General features: G+C 36.6%; 1 protein-coding gene across 1 annotated transcript in view; it reads left to right on the plus strand.

The window, feature by feature from the left end:
- The window catches only part of ABCB1 (ATP binding cassette subfamily B member 1), an 80663-nt gene that overhangs the window by 11445 nt on the left and 54594 nt on the right, over positions 1-14624 (plus strand). The window contains 2 exon segments of the mRNA XM_081080229.1: positions 6499-6670; positions 13357-13405. Coding sequence (XP_080936355.1) covers positions 6499-6670; positions 13357-13405 — 221 coding nt within the window.

Below are 14624 nucleotides of genomic sequence, written 5' to 3' on the forward strand. Positions count from 1 at the left end.
ACTTCTAGAGGCTGCCTGCATTCCTAAACTCATGACCCCTTCCTTGCATCACTCCAACCTCTTTAGTCATCATTTCTTCTGCTACTGACTTTGATCCCCTGGGCTCCCCCTTGTAAGGATCCTTGTGATTGCATCAGGCCCACTTGGATAACCAGGGTAATCGCCCCATCTCAAGATCCTTAACATCTGCAAAGTCCCTTTTACTGTTTAGGGACACTGTCGTGCAGGGTCTCAGCTCCCACTCCCCGCCCAAGCATGCAGGACGCGGTAAGGCCAAAAAGGAACACCCATGGAGCCATAAGTAGGGGAGTAAAACCAATATATTCTCGCTGGCGGCTGGGCTGGAGACACAGAAAGCAGGATCTACATAATCTGCCTAACAGCAGTCCGCGCTTGCCAGCCACCATCTTCTTGCTAGCCCCCATTCCTTTTGCTAGCATAGCCACAGCCGTTATATTAGTGGCCAATGGCTTACGGGTTACAGCTGACGGCCAACTAGCCACAGCTGCTGGCCATCTGATCACAGTTGATGGCCATTTACTACCCGAGCCAGCACCTTTCTATGTGAGGCCGAGAGCCTGGAAACTTTTTTTGGGGCTTTGTCCCCACAGACACATATTCACAGGATCCTGGGATTAGGATGTAGACACATTTGCCTACCACATATGGTCAAGACTTTGCTCTCTCAGCTACTCTCTTTATTCCTAGTCGCCCTCCTTCATTTCTGCTCTTCTAAAAACTACTCTACCCACTGTGGCCGTATCAAATCACCTCACTTCCTTAAAACACTCTGGTGTGCCTTTCCTTTACACTTAGATGGCAAATTTAGAGTAGAACCCAAACTCCTTCTTGTGACTTTAAAAGACCCTCCATCATCTGACCTCCTGTCTCATCTCTGACTTCACCATAGACTCACTCTTCCCTCTACTCTGTTCTTCCCACAGTGGTAATTCTCTTTGGTTCTTGAGACACGCCAAACTTATATTCACCTCTGGATCGTTGCTTTTGCTCTTCCTGCCTGGAATGCTCGGTCTCTGGATTGTCACATGACTAACAGTATCCTTCCTGTCACTGAGGTCTCTGCTCAGATGTCACCTTCTCTCAGAGATGGTCCTGATCAGCCAATCTAAGCCAGCTGACCCTGCCTATCACTCTGGTCTAAGCTCCATGAGGGCAGGGGTTTGTATGTTTTCTTTCTTCGTTGGTGTACTCCAAATGCCCTAGAACAGTACCTGGAACTTAGGTACTTAGATAGTGAGTGAATGTTGAATACATCTATTCCTTCTTTTTACTATTTGCACTAGAATGCAAGCTTTATGAAGACAGTTATCTTGTCTTATTCACTCTTGTTGCCAGTACCTAGCCCAAACCTGACCCTTACTGGGTGCTTAATACATATCTTTTGGATATTGAATGAATGAATGAATTCACCAGCTTCCCTCTCCAGCCCAGGCACTACAGTCAGGTCATATTTGCCATCTAGCCTGCTGAATATTACCTAAACCACTCTTCTGCCAGCACTTTCTACTTCTTTGTCCTGGGAAGCCCAACCCTGTCTTTCTGCGCTGATCAACCTTCCTTCTATGTGGTTCTTGTTCACTTCTTCCCTCCTCCCTATCAGCATCTAACCAAACATTTTGCATATCATTGTACATAAAGGGCTCTAATTATAACCAGTTCATATTCCTTGTCTTATATTTCACCTGATGTGTTTCAACTATTTTTTATCTACCTGCTCCTTCACTGTAAGCTCCTGAAAAATCTTACGAATTTTTACATTTCTAAAACCAATAACAGTGCCTGCTTATATTGTATATTATTATATTGTATGCCTAATAAAAGGTTCTCTTATTAAATCTTATTTTTATCCCCATAACAGCCATGTGCGGCTTGCTGTGTATGTGAATGTTGTCCTCATTTTATAAATGTAGAAACTGAGGTTCAAGGTTATTAGAGATTTTTCCCCCCTCCAAAGTCTCCTTCCTAGTAAGTGACAGAGCTAGGACATTTTACTGAGGCTTTTGTCCTACTCAGCATTATGTTACCACTTTCTTCAAATCTTTTTAACCACTTTCACTCCACAAACCAGTCTTGCCTCAAGTCACAAATAAATGTGAGGTTCTGAACTCTCTCAACTGTGTCCAAAATTTCTAAGATTCTTGGAAACTTGTTTGTGTCTGTGCTCATTCTTAGCTTGTTCCTACTAGTTTGAGATGAAGAGATACACCTTTGCCTGTTTTATTATGAAAATTTTCAAACTATTTTATAGAAAAATGGTAAAATTCACGCTCAAATACCCATTGTCTATATCTAAACAGTAACATTTTACCAGGTGTTTCACCTGGAATTACAGATTTCATGATGTTTCATACATAACTACATCAGTTTATATCTCAATATATTTCCTACCAAACATTATCCTATAAAATGTATTGCAATCATTATATTCAACAAAATGAATAGTAACTCCTTAATGTTATACAATGGTCATATGCAAATTTTCCCAATTATATCCAGAAAATGTCTGATAGTTGATTTGTTCAAAAATGGATCCAGTCAATGACATTTGGATATTGTGTCCCCTGAGTCTAGAACAGTTTTTTCCTCTTTTTTAAATGTCACTGATATGTTGAAAAGACTGTATGAGTTGTCCTGTAGAATGCTTCACCTTCTGGAATATTTTTATTTCTTCTATGGCATCATTTAATGAATGGCATTTGTTCTTCCATGCCTTTCATTTCTTATATGCTGAAAGTTAGTTTTAAAGATTTTAATACATTCATCTTAAATATTTTGATTGAGAAAATTGCTTAGGAGCTGCTGCTTACTTCATGTCTCATCACATCTGGAAACATCAGATGTCAGAGTTTTCTACTTTTTCATGATAGTTAGTTTGATCATTTAGTTAAAGTGATGACATTGAATCCCTTCATTGTAGAAGAATCTCAGCCTCCTTGCAACTATGAGGACTCCTAAAGCATCATGGGATATCTTGTTTCACCTCATAGGTATAGAATCCACTGATGATCCCTCATTTCTTGAAACATTGTTTCCTTTATTCTCTAGGATTTTGCTCCATTTCAGTTTCCTTCCTGTAATTTCATCAATCATGTCTGGGTGATTTATCTATAAACATATGTAGGACTTCATTAAATAGTTATCCTTTGACATTGCATCCCTCTCTAGTAACCATCCTCCTATCATTTTGCCCCAAGATCATCAAAAGGATATCTCCATTACTTCATTTCCAAATTATTCTTTTTTTATCATTAGTTTCAGGTGTACAAAACAATGTAATAGTTAGACATTTATACTCCAAATTATTCGTAATCCCACTCATTCTTTATCTTTTCCTAGATGATCTTATTCACTCCTAAGACTTCTGCTACATATGCGAGTATCACAAAACTATGCCTCAAGCTCTGAATTTTCTCCACCATACTTCCTGATGTTTCATGATGTTTCAAACATAACGACCTCAGTTTACATCAAACAAGACTAAATGGGATTTCTCTGCCCACTTTCCCAGCCCTTGCCTCTTCTGGTTTGCCCTAGCTCACTGAAGAGTGCATTTTGCTCAATCAGGTTTTTTAACTTTAAAAAAAAAAAATCTATTAAATGTATTGGGGTGACATTGATGAGTAAAATTATATAGGTTTAAAGTGTACAGTTCTATAATACATCATCTATATATTGTATTATGTGTTCAACATCCAAAGTCAGTTCTCCTTCCATCACCTTGTGTTTGACCCCCTTTACTCTCTTCTACCACCCTTCCTCCTTTACCCTCTGGTAACCATTAAACTGTTGTCTGTGTCTATGAGTTTTTGTTTGTCTAGTTCATTTGTTGCTTTCAGTTTTATATCCCATGTATGAGTGAAGTCATATGGTTCTCGACTTTTTCTGTCTGACTGATTTCGCTTAGCATGATAATCTGAAGATCAATCCATGTTGTTGCAAATGGCAGTATTTCACCTTTTCTTATGGCTGAGTAATATCCCATTGTATATATGTACCACATCTTTATCCAATCATCTATCGAAGGATGCTTTGGTGGTCTCCATGTCTTGGTCATCATGAATAAGGCCACAGGGAACATAGGGGTACATATATCTTTATAGATAACTGTTTTCAGATTTTTGGGGTGGATACCCAGAAGAGGAATTGCTGGGTCATATGGTAATTCTATTCTTAATTTTTTGAGGAACCTCCATACTGTTTTCCATAGCGGCTGTACCAGCTTACATTACCACCAGCAGTGCATAATGGTTCCTTTTTCTCCACAACCTCTCCAACACTTGTTATTATTTGTCTTGTTGATAATAGCCATTCTAACAGGTGTGAGGTAGAATCACAAATGACCCCAAATAGCCAAAGCAATCTTCAATCAGCTTTTTTTCTGCTGCTTCTATACCTCACACCTCCAGCTTGGAAGATGACAGTCTTCTCAAAGCACCTTATGATTTTACCTGCTCTGCTTACTGTTCTTTCAGCCTGGAATGCCTTCCTTCTTGCTTCTAAACACTTGCTGAACTTTCCAAGCTGGGAGGGTTCATCACCTCCTCTACGATGCTTTTCCACAAAGGAAAGGATGATCATTTGCTCAATTTTGTGTCTACTCTACTTTGTACACTATGCTGTCAAAATGTGCAGAACATATATTGCATATGCTTTTTTTTTTTTTGCTTTGCCTTCCTGATTCTCTTTAAACACTCTGAAGACAAGAGTTCTGACTTTTCTACGTATCTCTGTCTTTTCTATTTATTTCAGTCATCAAGTAGGCATTTAGTAAATTTTTGTATTCATGACCTGCTTGTTTTTATTATGGCCAATGATTTTTTGGAGGTCAGATGTCTTATGGTGGTAGTGATGAGAGAAATCCTTGCATGTCAAATATCCTCTCTTCCTCTACTGAGGAATGTAATACTTTGTCCACTTTAATAAAGTCTCTAAGAGAAGATAAATGGTTTCTACCCATATCTTCCTCCTTGTTGTGTGTGTTTTTTTAGGAGGTAGATGAGTGCTTAATTAAGACAAAGTAGATAGTGGTAAATTTAGCACTAAATTTAGAAATTTAGTGTTTCAATGAAATATGACAAAAAATGCCCAAAACAATCTCCCTTAAAGGTTTTAGTTTGTAAAGAGGATGATGTTTTTAGATTATGTAAAGTATATGCCATTAACCCAAACTTAACCTCACTTGTACATTTTTAAGAGCTAGAAAAAGTTTAAATGAATATATATGTATAGATTTAAGTCTATATTAGATTTTCTTACACCAAACTTCAATTTTCATTAATTTTATATTTCAGCTTCACTTTTTCTTTCCTGCTTTATGGACTGCCATTCACTACCACCAAGAACTATTCTGCTCTTTACTTCTCCACTTGTTAATTCAATACTTATTCCCATTTTGTATTACTGTAAGTTCCCTGTTAAATTTAAGTTCCCTAGCTAAATTTAAGATTGGTTTCGCTTTGTGGGACATATGTGCAGTTTAAATTTTACTTTCTGCTGCTGTGTCCTTTACGTTGCTGGTTCTTGATCTTTGTTTTCATTTTTATGCCCTGCTCTGACCTATGACTTTCTACCCATTTCTCCCCATAAACTTGCTGACTATATCTACATCTTACATTCATACAACAACCACCTGCTTTGGGATTTATCCACTAACCCCCACAGCTGGCTTCATCCTGTTTCTGTTTTTGTTTTCTTCCAGTCCTTAACTAGTTCCTTGAATTATATAGAAGTATTAATTGCTTCTCCAGTGGGGCATTCTTAGGGCCCCAAGCACATTCCTCTTACTGTATCTTCTTATTATCACTCTATCACTTTAGATACAGAGAAGTCTTTCTTATCTTCTTGAGCCTACAATTACAGAGATTGTGCAGGTCTGCACTTGTCAGTTATTATGGCCATATTCTGTCTTCTCATGAAATCTGTTCTTTGGCAAGCATGCATCTTAACTCATTCTTTTCCTTTTCACTAAATACATTAAAATCATTTTACATTTATGCTAATGCTGTTATGCAGCTGAACTGTGACTCAAGCCACTTTCTTAAACCAACAAAACGTGTTTCCTCAATTGTGTCCTTAGAGGCCCCTTGTCAATCAAGATTTTTCTTGACTAAAAAATCTTGAGATGGAAAGTGGCTTCTATTCTTGGAAGTCAGAGGAACAAATAGTATATTTCTATTACTCTACCATTAAAGACTTTTACAGTTTCCCAGAGGAATGTCCCCTCCCTCTCATCAAACCTCATGTGTAAGAAAAGAAGACATACTGAGTTCAATAGGAAGAAGTAGGTCAGAACTAATAGAAGAATCAAATCCCATTTCTGATTAGACATTTATCTAATTAGAAAGTTTATCTTGGACCAGGGTGGTAGCAAAGGTAGTCTGAGAAATGTTTGGATTTGGGATACATATGGAAGGTAAAGCAATCCATCCACGAAACTGTGCTAATTGTTCCTATTCTTTACATTTTCTCTTTTTTTAGTTTCGCTATTCGAATTGGCTTGACAGATTGTATATGTTGCTGGGAACTCTGGCCGCCATGATTCATGGAGCTGGACTCCCCCTCACGATGCTGGTTTTTGGAGACATGACGGATGCCTTTGCAAATGCAGGAAAGTCACAAAACTTCACTTCTGCAAACATAACTAATGCAAGTAAGTATTGTTTGTGGTACTGATTTTATTGGAAGTTTGAAGAAAAATCAGTCACTTAGAGTGATGTTTGTAAGGCCCTTACTAAACATGCACTAGTGTGGTTAGTGCAGTGGAAGGTAGAGGGGTCTGAGCTATTGTTCACATTTGTGATGAGTTTGAGAAGATAATATTCACAAGCATTAGAATGCACAGTGGAAGTGCTAGCTGGGATATGTAGAAAAAGAGAGAGCACTGTGAAATCAGAAATAGCCAAGAAAGTTTCAGGAAGAAGAATAGAAACCTAATCTGGACCTTGAATGATAATTAGGGATCAGTTGTGAGATGCTCTGATATTGAATATGAGTGTAAGAGACAGGAGTCCTGGATGACTTTAAAGTTTTTACCCTGAGAAACTGAATACACTGCATGCAGTTACCATCATCTAGAATGAAGGTGGAGGGGAGAGTGGGTTTGGCAGTAAATACCAGAAATTTAATTTTGGATGTTGTCACAGGTTGGGCTCTTTGGAAACAGATGCTAATTAAAATGGAGAAATTGGGCCAAGAGAAGTTTTTCATTTATTTATTTATTTATTTATTTATTTATTTATTTATTTATTTATTTATATTTATTGTGTGTGTGTGTGTGTGTGTGTGTGTGTATTTAGGAAAGGAGAAATAATAGTTTGTATGCTAATGTAAAGGATCCAAAAGAGAGGAGAAACTGATGCCTTGAGAGAGAGGAAAGAAATTTGCTTGCGTGATATCCGTGAGACAGGAAGGGATCTAATGCTCAAGAAGAAATATTTGCTGTAGGTGGTAGTACCAGTAGTTCATCTACAATAACAGGTGGGAAGAGAGAGTATTTGAGTGCAGTGCCCAAAGGTGGGTAGATGAGGAGGGAAGAATTTGTGAAAGTTGTCTTTTGGTTACTTCACTTACTCAGTGAAGTAGAAAGCAAGACATTTGGCTGATAAAGAACGGAGGTCTAGAACAATCCTTTAGGAGAGTGGGAAAGTGAATGGACTGTTGAAATACTTTGGGTGTCACATACACACTCTCTGACACTCTCACACTTGATTGAGGAGGGACTAGTTGATAGCTCTGAGCCTCCAAGTCAACTTTGGTCAAGCATAGATTGATTTAAACTACACTACCCAAAGACTTACAAGCTGGTGCGCACTCCAGTAGTAGAAATCTTGAAAATTCCTCTTTGAGGATACACTTGAGACTACAGTAATACCATGTAGCTTTACAATGTCCCTTCAACTTTTGGACCAGTAAGTCTCTGATGAATGCTATGAATTCTTTTCCCCAATAACATGTACATAAGTATTCATACCAATTTGGGGTATTTATGGATCCTTTGATACATGTCTGTGGGTTCTGAGAACCCCTTCTTTGTGATCCTGAAGAATACATTTTTTTAACCCTAGGGCAGGACTACGTCAATTCAGTAAATGCAGGTAATGAGTTAGGCCAGAAAATTTTATAGTAGGTTTAAGCTATATAAAATCCTTATGTATTTATTTTGTCCCTTCATGGCATTCAACAGTACCTGCCAAATGGTTGTACCAACTTTGAATTGGCACCTTTCTTTTCATACCATTCACCAAAAGGAAGTTCTTGGTGCTCTCTGAATTCATTGTTTCCTATGTATGCTAGATATGGCAGTATTATTTGGACTTAATCCTTTGATGTGCTCTCTGGTAGCTCAGCAGACCTTACGTGTACATCTGTAGTCATTCTGATCGTACCAACTTTTTAATTTTTAAAAATTTATTTTTCAGTTATTGTTGACATGCAATATTATATTAGTTTCAAGTGTACAAAAAACGTAGTGATTAGACATTTGTATACCTCACAAAGTGATCATCCCGGTAAGTCTATTACCCATCTGACACCATACATAGTTATTATAATATTGTTGACTATATTCCCTATGCCATCCTTTACATCCCCATGACTATTTTTTTTCAATTATAGTTGACATTCAATATTTACATTAGTTTCAGGTATATAGCATACCACTAACCTACTGACTTACTATGGGAATAGAATGTGCAATCTTGTCTTGATTAATCTAAGAAATATGGACTAATGGTTCTCAAACTACCAAAAGTGTCAAAAAAATGTACACATTTTAAGAGATAATATCTGCATTACTTTTTGAAGTTGAATTGAATTATGGTAGCAATGTGTAGTATGATGTTTGCTCAAAAGATGGCATTAATCAAGTGAATACTTGCATCATTCATTGTATTACAATTTTAATACAGTTTTTTCCTTCTTAAAATGTGTATACATTTTTTTTGGCACCCTGTGTGTGTGTGTGTGTGTGTGTGTGTGTATGTATACACATATATACACATATATACGTGTGTGTGTGTGTGTGTGTATATATATACATACATATATATATATATATATATATATATATATATATATATGTATAATGTGTTTTGGTTTTGAATCAGGGTAATGGTAAACTTGTACAGTAAGCTTGGGAGCCTTCCCTCCTTTTGAATTTTTTTGAATGCTTTGAAAAGAGTAGGTGTTATTTCTTTGAATGTTTGGTATATTCACTTGTGAAGCCATCTGGTAGAAGACTTGTTTGTTGGGAGCTTCTTTAATAATGATTTGATTTCATTCGTAATAATTGGTTGGTTCAGATTTTTTTGTTTCTTCTTGATTCAGCCTTGGAAGATTGCATGTTTTGGGGAATTTATCCATTTCTTTCAGATTGTCCAATTTGTTGGCGTACAATTACTTGTAGTGTTTTCTTAAAATTTTGTTTATTTCTGTGGTGTCCATTGTCACTTTTCCTCTTTCATTTCTGATTGTGTTTATTTGGATTCTCTCTCATTTTTCTTGATGAGTCTGGTTAACAGTTGTTGGAATTTATTTATCTTTTCAAAAAACTAGCTAGCTCTGTTTCATTGGTCTTTTGCTTTTTTATTTTTTTTTAGACTGTATTTTGTTTATTTCCACTCTGGTCTTATATTAATTCCTTCCTTGTACTCACTTTGGGCTTTGTTTGCTGTTCTTGATTCAGTTCCTTTAAGTTTAAAGTTAAATTGTTTGAGATTTTTCTTGAGGTAGGCCTGTATTGCTATGAATTTTCCTTTTCGGACTGCTTTCACTGTGTCCCATAGATTTTGTGTCATATTTTAATTTTTATTTGTCTCAAGCTATCTTTTGATTTCTTTCTTTTATTTTATTGTTAACCCATTCATTGTTTAGTATCATGTTATTTAGCCTCCATGTGTTTGTGTGTTTTTCTGGATTTTTTTTTTTTTTTGGTAGTTGATTTCTACTTCATACCATTATGTTCAGAGAGGGTGCCTGATATGATTTTAATCTTCTTGAATTTATTGCAACTTGTTTTGTGGCCTAATATATGGTCCTTATTTGAAAATATTCCATGTGTACTTGAAAAGGATGTACATTCTGCTGCTTTGAGGTAGAAATTTCTAAAAATATCAATTAAATTCATCTGTTTCCTTATTGATTTTCAGTTTGGAACATCTGTCCCGTGGTGTCAATGGGGTGTTAAAGTCTCCTACTATGATTGTATTACTGTTTATCTCTTCATTTCTGTTGGTCAATATTTGCTTTATATATTTAGGTGTTCCTATATTGGGTGCACAGATGTTTACTGAGGTTATATCCTCTTGTTGGATTGATCCCTTCATCATTATGTAATGTCCTTCTTTGTCTCTTATTATAGTCTGTTTTAAAGTCTGTTTTGTCAGACTGATATAAGTATTGCTATATCAGGTTTTTTATAGTTTCCATTTGCATGAAATATCTTTTTCCATCCCTTCACTCTCAGTCTATGTGTGTCTTTTGATCTGAGGTGGGTCTTTTCTAGACAGCATATGTATGGGTCTTGTTTTCTTATCCATTCCACTGCCTTATGTCTTTTCATTGGAGCATTTAGTCCATTTACATTTAAAGTAATTATTGATAGGTATACATAGTTGTTGCCATTTTATTATTCATATTTATGTTCTCGTTCTCCCCCTTCTTCTTCTTTTTTTTTTAAGATTTTATTGGGGATGGGGAACAGGATTTTATTGGGGAACAGTGTGTACTTCCAGGACTTTTTTCCAAGTCAAATTGTTGTCCTTTTAATCTTAGTTGTGGAGGGTGCCGTTCAGCTTCAAGTTGTTGTCCTTTCAGTCTTAGTTGTGGAGGGCGCAACTCAGCTCCAGGTCCAGTTGCCGTTGCTAGTTGCAGGGGGCGCAGCCCACCATCCCTTGCGGGAGTCTAACTGGCAACCTTGTGGTTGACAGGACGCGCTCCAACCAACTGAGCCATCTGGGAGCTCAGCAGCAGCTCAGCTCAAGGTGCCATGTTCAATCTTAGTTGCAGGGGGCAGAGCCCATCCTCCCTTGTGGGACTTGAGGAATTGAACTGGCAACCTTGCGGTTGAGAGCCCACTGGCCCATATGGGAATCGAACTGGCAGCCTTCAGAGTTAGGAACATAGAGCTCTTAACTGCCTGAGCCACCGGGCCAGCCCCACCCCCCTCACCTTTCTTCTTTTTAAAGAAATTCGTTTAGCATGTCTTGTAATACTGGCTTGGTGGTAATGAATTTTCTTTGTCTGGGAAGCTCTTTATCTCCTTCAATTTTAAAGGATAGCCTTGTTGGGTAGAATAGTCTTGGTTGTAGATCCTTGCTTTTCATCACTTTAAATATTTTGTGCCAATACTTTCTGACCTGCAAAGTTTCTGTTGAGAAATTAACTGACAGTTACAGGAGCTCCCTTGTAAGTAACTACGATGTTTCCCCAAAAATAAGACCTAGCCGGACAATCAGCTCTAATGCGTCTTTTGGAGCAAAAATTAATATAAGACCCGGTCTTATTTTACTATAAGACTGGGTACAATAGCCAAAATATGGAGGCAATCTGACTGTCCGTCAACTGATGAATGGAAAAAGAAAAGGTGGGACATATACACAATGGAATATTACTCAGCCATGAAAAGGAATGAAATCTTGCCATCTATATGGATGGACCTAGAGCATATGTAGTGCTGAGTGGAGTAAGTCAGACAGAGAAAGATAAAGGCAATATGATTTCACTTAAATGTGGATTATAAAGAACAAGATAAACGAACAAAAAAACCAGAAAGATACTCATAGATACAGAGAACATTTTGATGGATTCCAGGTGGGAGGAGGGTTGCAGGGATGGGTGAAAAAGGAGAAGGGATTAAGAAGTACAAATTGGTAGTTACAAAAAAGTCATGGGGATGTAACGTACAGCCTAAGGAATATAGTCAATAATATTGTAATGACTATGTGTGGTGTTTGGTTACTAGATCTATCAGGGTGATCACTTCCTAAGTTATATAAATGTCTAAGCATTATGTGAATGTCTAAGCATTATGTGTAAGCATATTATATTATCTGAAACATAATATAATATGGTATATCAACTGTAATTGAAAAATAAAACAATTATTAAAAAATGAAATAAACTAAATGCAAATATTAAAATAAAATAAGACTATGTGTATTTGTGTATTTGTATACATGCATACAGAAAAACAAATATGAAAAAATACACACCTAAATAGTGAACAGTGATTATTGTGTGTGTGTCCATGCACGCGTGCATGCATGTGTGTGTATTGGTGGGGGGTGGTGTTAAAGTTTTAATGTATCTTGTTCAACAATGTCAACATTTGCTAATACTACATGATAAGCTCACTGGTGTTTATTACATTATTCTTTATATTTTTTAACTAAGAATTAAAACTGGAGAAATGCAGTGTTAGATTTTTATCTTTTTTATTTTTTTATTATTTTTATTTTTAAAGATTTTATTGGGGAAGGGGAACAGTGTGTACTTCCAGGCCTTTTTTCCAAGTCAAGTTGTTGTCCTTTCAATCTTAGTTGTGGAGGGTGCCGTTTAGCTTCAAGTTGTTGTCCTTTCAGTCTTAGTTGTAGAGGGCACACCTCAGCTCCAGGTCCAGTTGCCGTTTTCTAGTTGCAGGGGGCACAGCCCACCATCCCTTGTGGGAGTCGAACCCGCAATCTTGTGGTTGAGAGGACGCGTTCCAACCAACTGAGCCATCCGGGAGCTCAGAGGCAGCTCAGCTCAGCTCAAGGTGCCGTGTTCAATTTTTTTTAGTTGCAGGGGGCGCTGCCCACCATCCCTTGCGGGACTCCAGGAATTGAACTGGCAACCTTGTGGTTGAGAGCCCACTGGCCCATGTGGGAATCAAACCGGCAGCCTTCGGAGTTAGGAGCACGGAGCTCTAACCGCCTGAGCCACCGGGCTGGCCCCAGTGTTAGATTTTTAAATACTGAGTGTTTTAGTTTCAAGTATGCACTGATATTTATTTATCAGGACAGAGACTCTCAAAAAGATTTTTTTTCTGTGTCATCTTGGGGCATATTTCATAAAATATTTTAATTCAAGGATACCGATAATTCTTGCTGACAGACTGCTTCTTAATAAATGTGGGTTTCTTCTTTTAAATAAACTCCATTTAATTAGTGTGTATGTGGTTGCAGATGTCCAGCAGTGAACAATTTCAATGGAGGCTGTAATGTTACAATTAAAACTGAATCGGTTTGAGATACTTTTGTATAAATTGTTAAGGGACAGAAGTTTGACTCATTTTTATATGCTTTTTAAAATAAGGAACAAAGAGACATAATGGTATATTTTTGTTTTGTGGTGCTCTAGGTCTGAGCAACATTACATATGACTTCAACCTGGAGGAGGAGATGACCACGTAATTAGACATTTTCCTTACTATTGAGCTTTTCTGTATCAATCTAATTGTAGCAGTGTCTAAAATTTTACATACAATGAAGATTTAAAGTCGTGAGTAGAATAATACAATTGTTAGTTTCCCAGAAGGATATAATGTAGAATTTTTTTAAAGAAAATAATTTGTTGCATAAAGTGCATTTAAATTAGGGTTAAGCCTAAATTAAATTTATGTATGCATTGGTAAATATAAAATATCATATACGGGGGAATTAGAGTTTATACTGGCCTTTCAAAATGAAATTCTATTAAGAATCACAGTATTTTCAATAGCTTTGTGATTATTAGTTTGCTTCCTGGATGTTTTCAGTAATGATGTGATAATGAGATCAATCAACAGGATTTTTTTGTTAAGCATATAATTCTAAACAATGACACAAAACATCCCAGAATAAATATAATCTCTCTAATTTTAACTCACCTCAAGGAAGCTTTTGTTAATGATTTTACATATCTTGAAGTTTGCTCCCAAGAACAACTTATAAAAGATGTCCAAAAGCATGAGTTGGTGAATCAGAAAATCATGATTCTGAATTATCCTCTAAGTGATCTGGTAGATTTAAAGAGACTGAAGATACTTAATTACTTTTTGAAAGACAAGAAGCAAGTACTTCAAATATTCATATGGAAAGGCTTTTTTTTTTTTAAATATCGGGGGAAAATAAAGCTGTCCTATTATCTTATAAATCCTTAAACATAAATATATTTCATTGAGTAAACATAGACTGATGGTTAAAAATTCATTAACTGATTCCCAAAGCATGAAATCTACTTGTTAAATAGGATTTCTTTTCCACTATCCCTTGCTAGATCATAAACACTTGGATAATAAGTAACCATTGAGTTATCTATTAACTAAAACATAGTAATCCAATTACATCTTTCCTGATAAACATTGTAACTTATAAGGTGTAGCTCTGGGAGGATATATTTATCATGATTCCTGCTGAGTGGAACTTTGAGTTGTAGACAGTAAGATAAGCTACTTACTGTCTGGTTATTACATAACCAGTTTTATAGCTTTTGTATGGTTCATACAAACATTTTTATTTGAAGATGGCACGCAATGAACTCTAAAAAAATGGGAATATTAATATCGTATATTTCATTTTGGAATGTTTGCCTTTCACTTAAAAAATTGATTGATTAGTAAAACCCAAGAGTTCTTTGCATTCTTAAAC

Source organism: Rhinolophus hipposideros, assembly GCF_964194185.1.
Source record: "Rhinolophus hipposideros genome assembly, chromosome: 18".
NCBI classification, from domain to species: Eukaryota; Metazoa; Chordata; class Mammalia; order Chiroptera; family Rhinolophidae; genus Rhinolophus; species Rhinolophus hipposideros.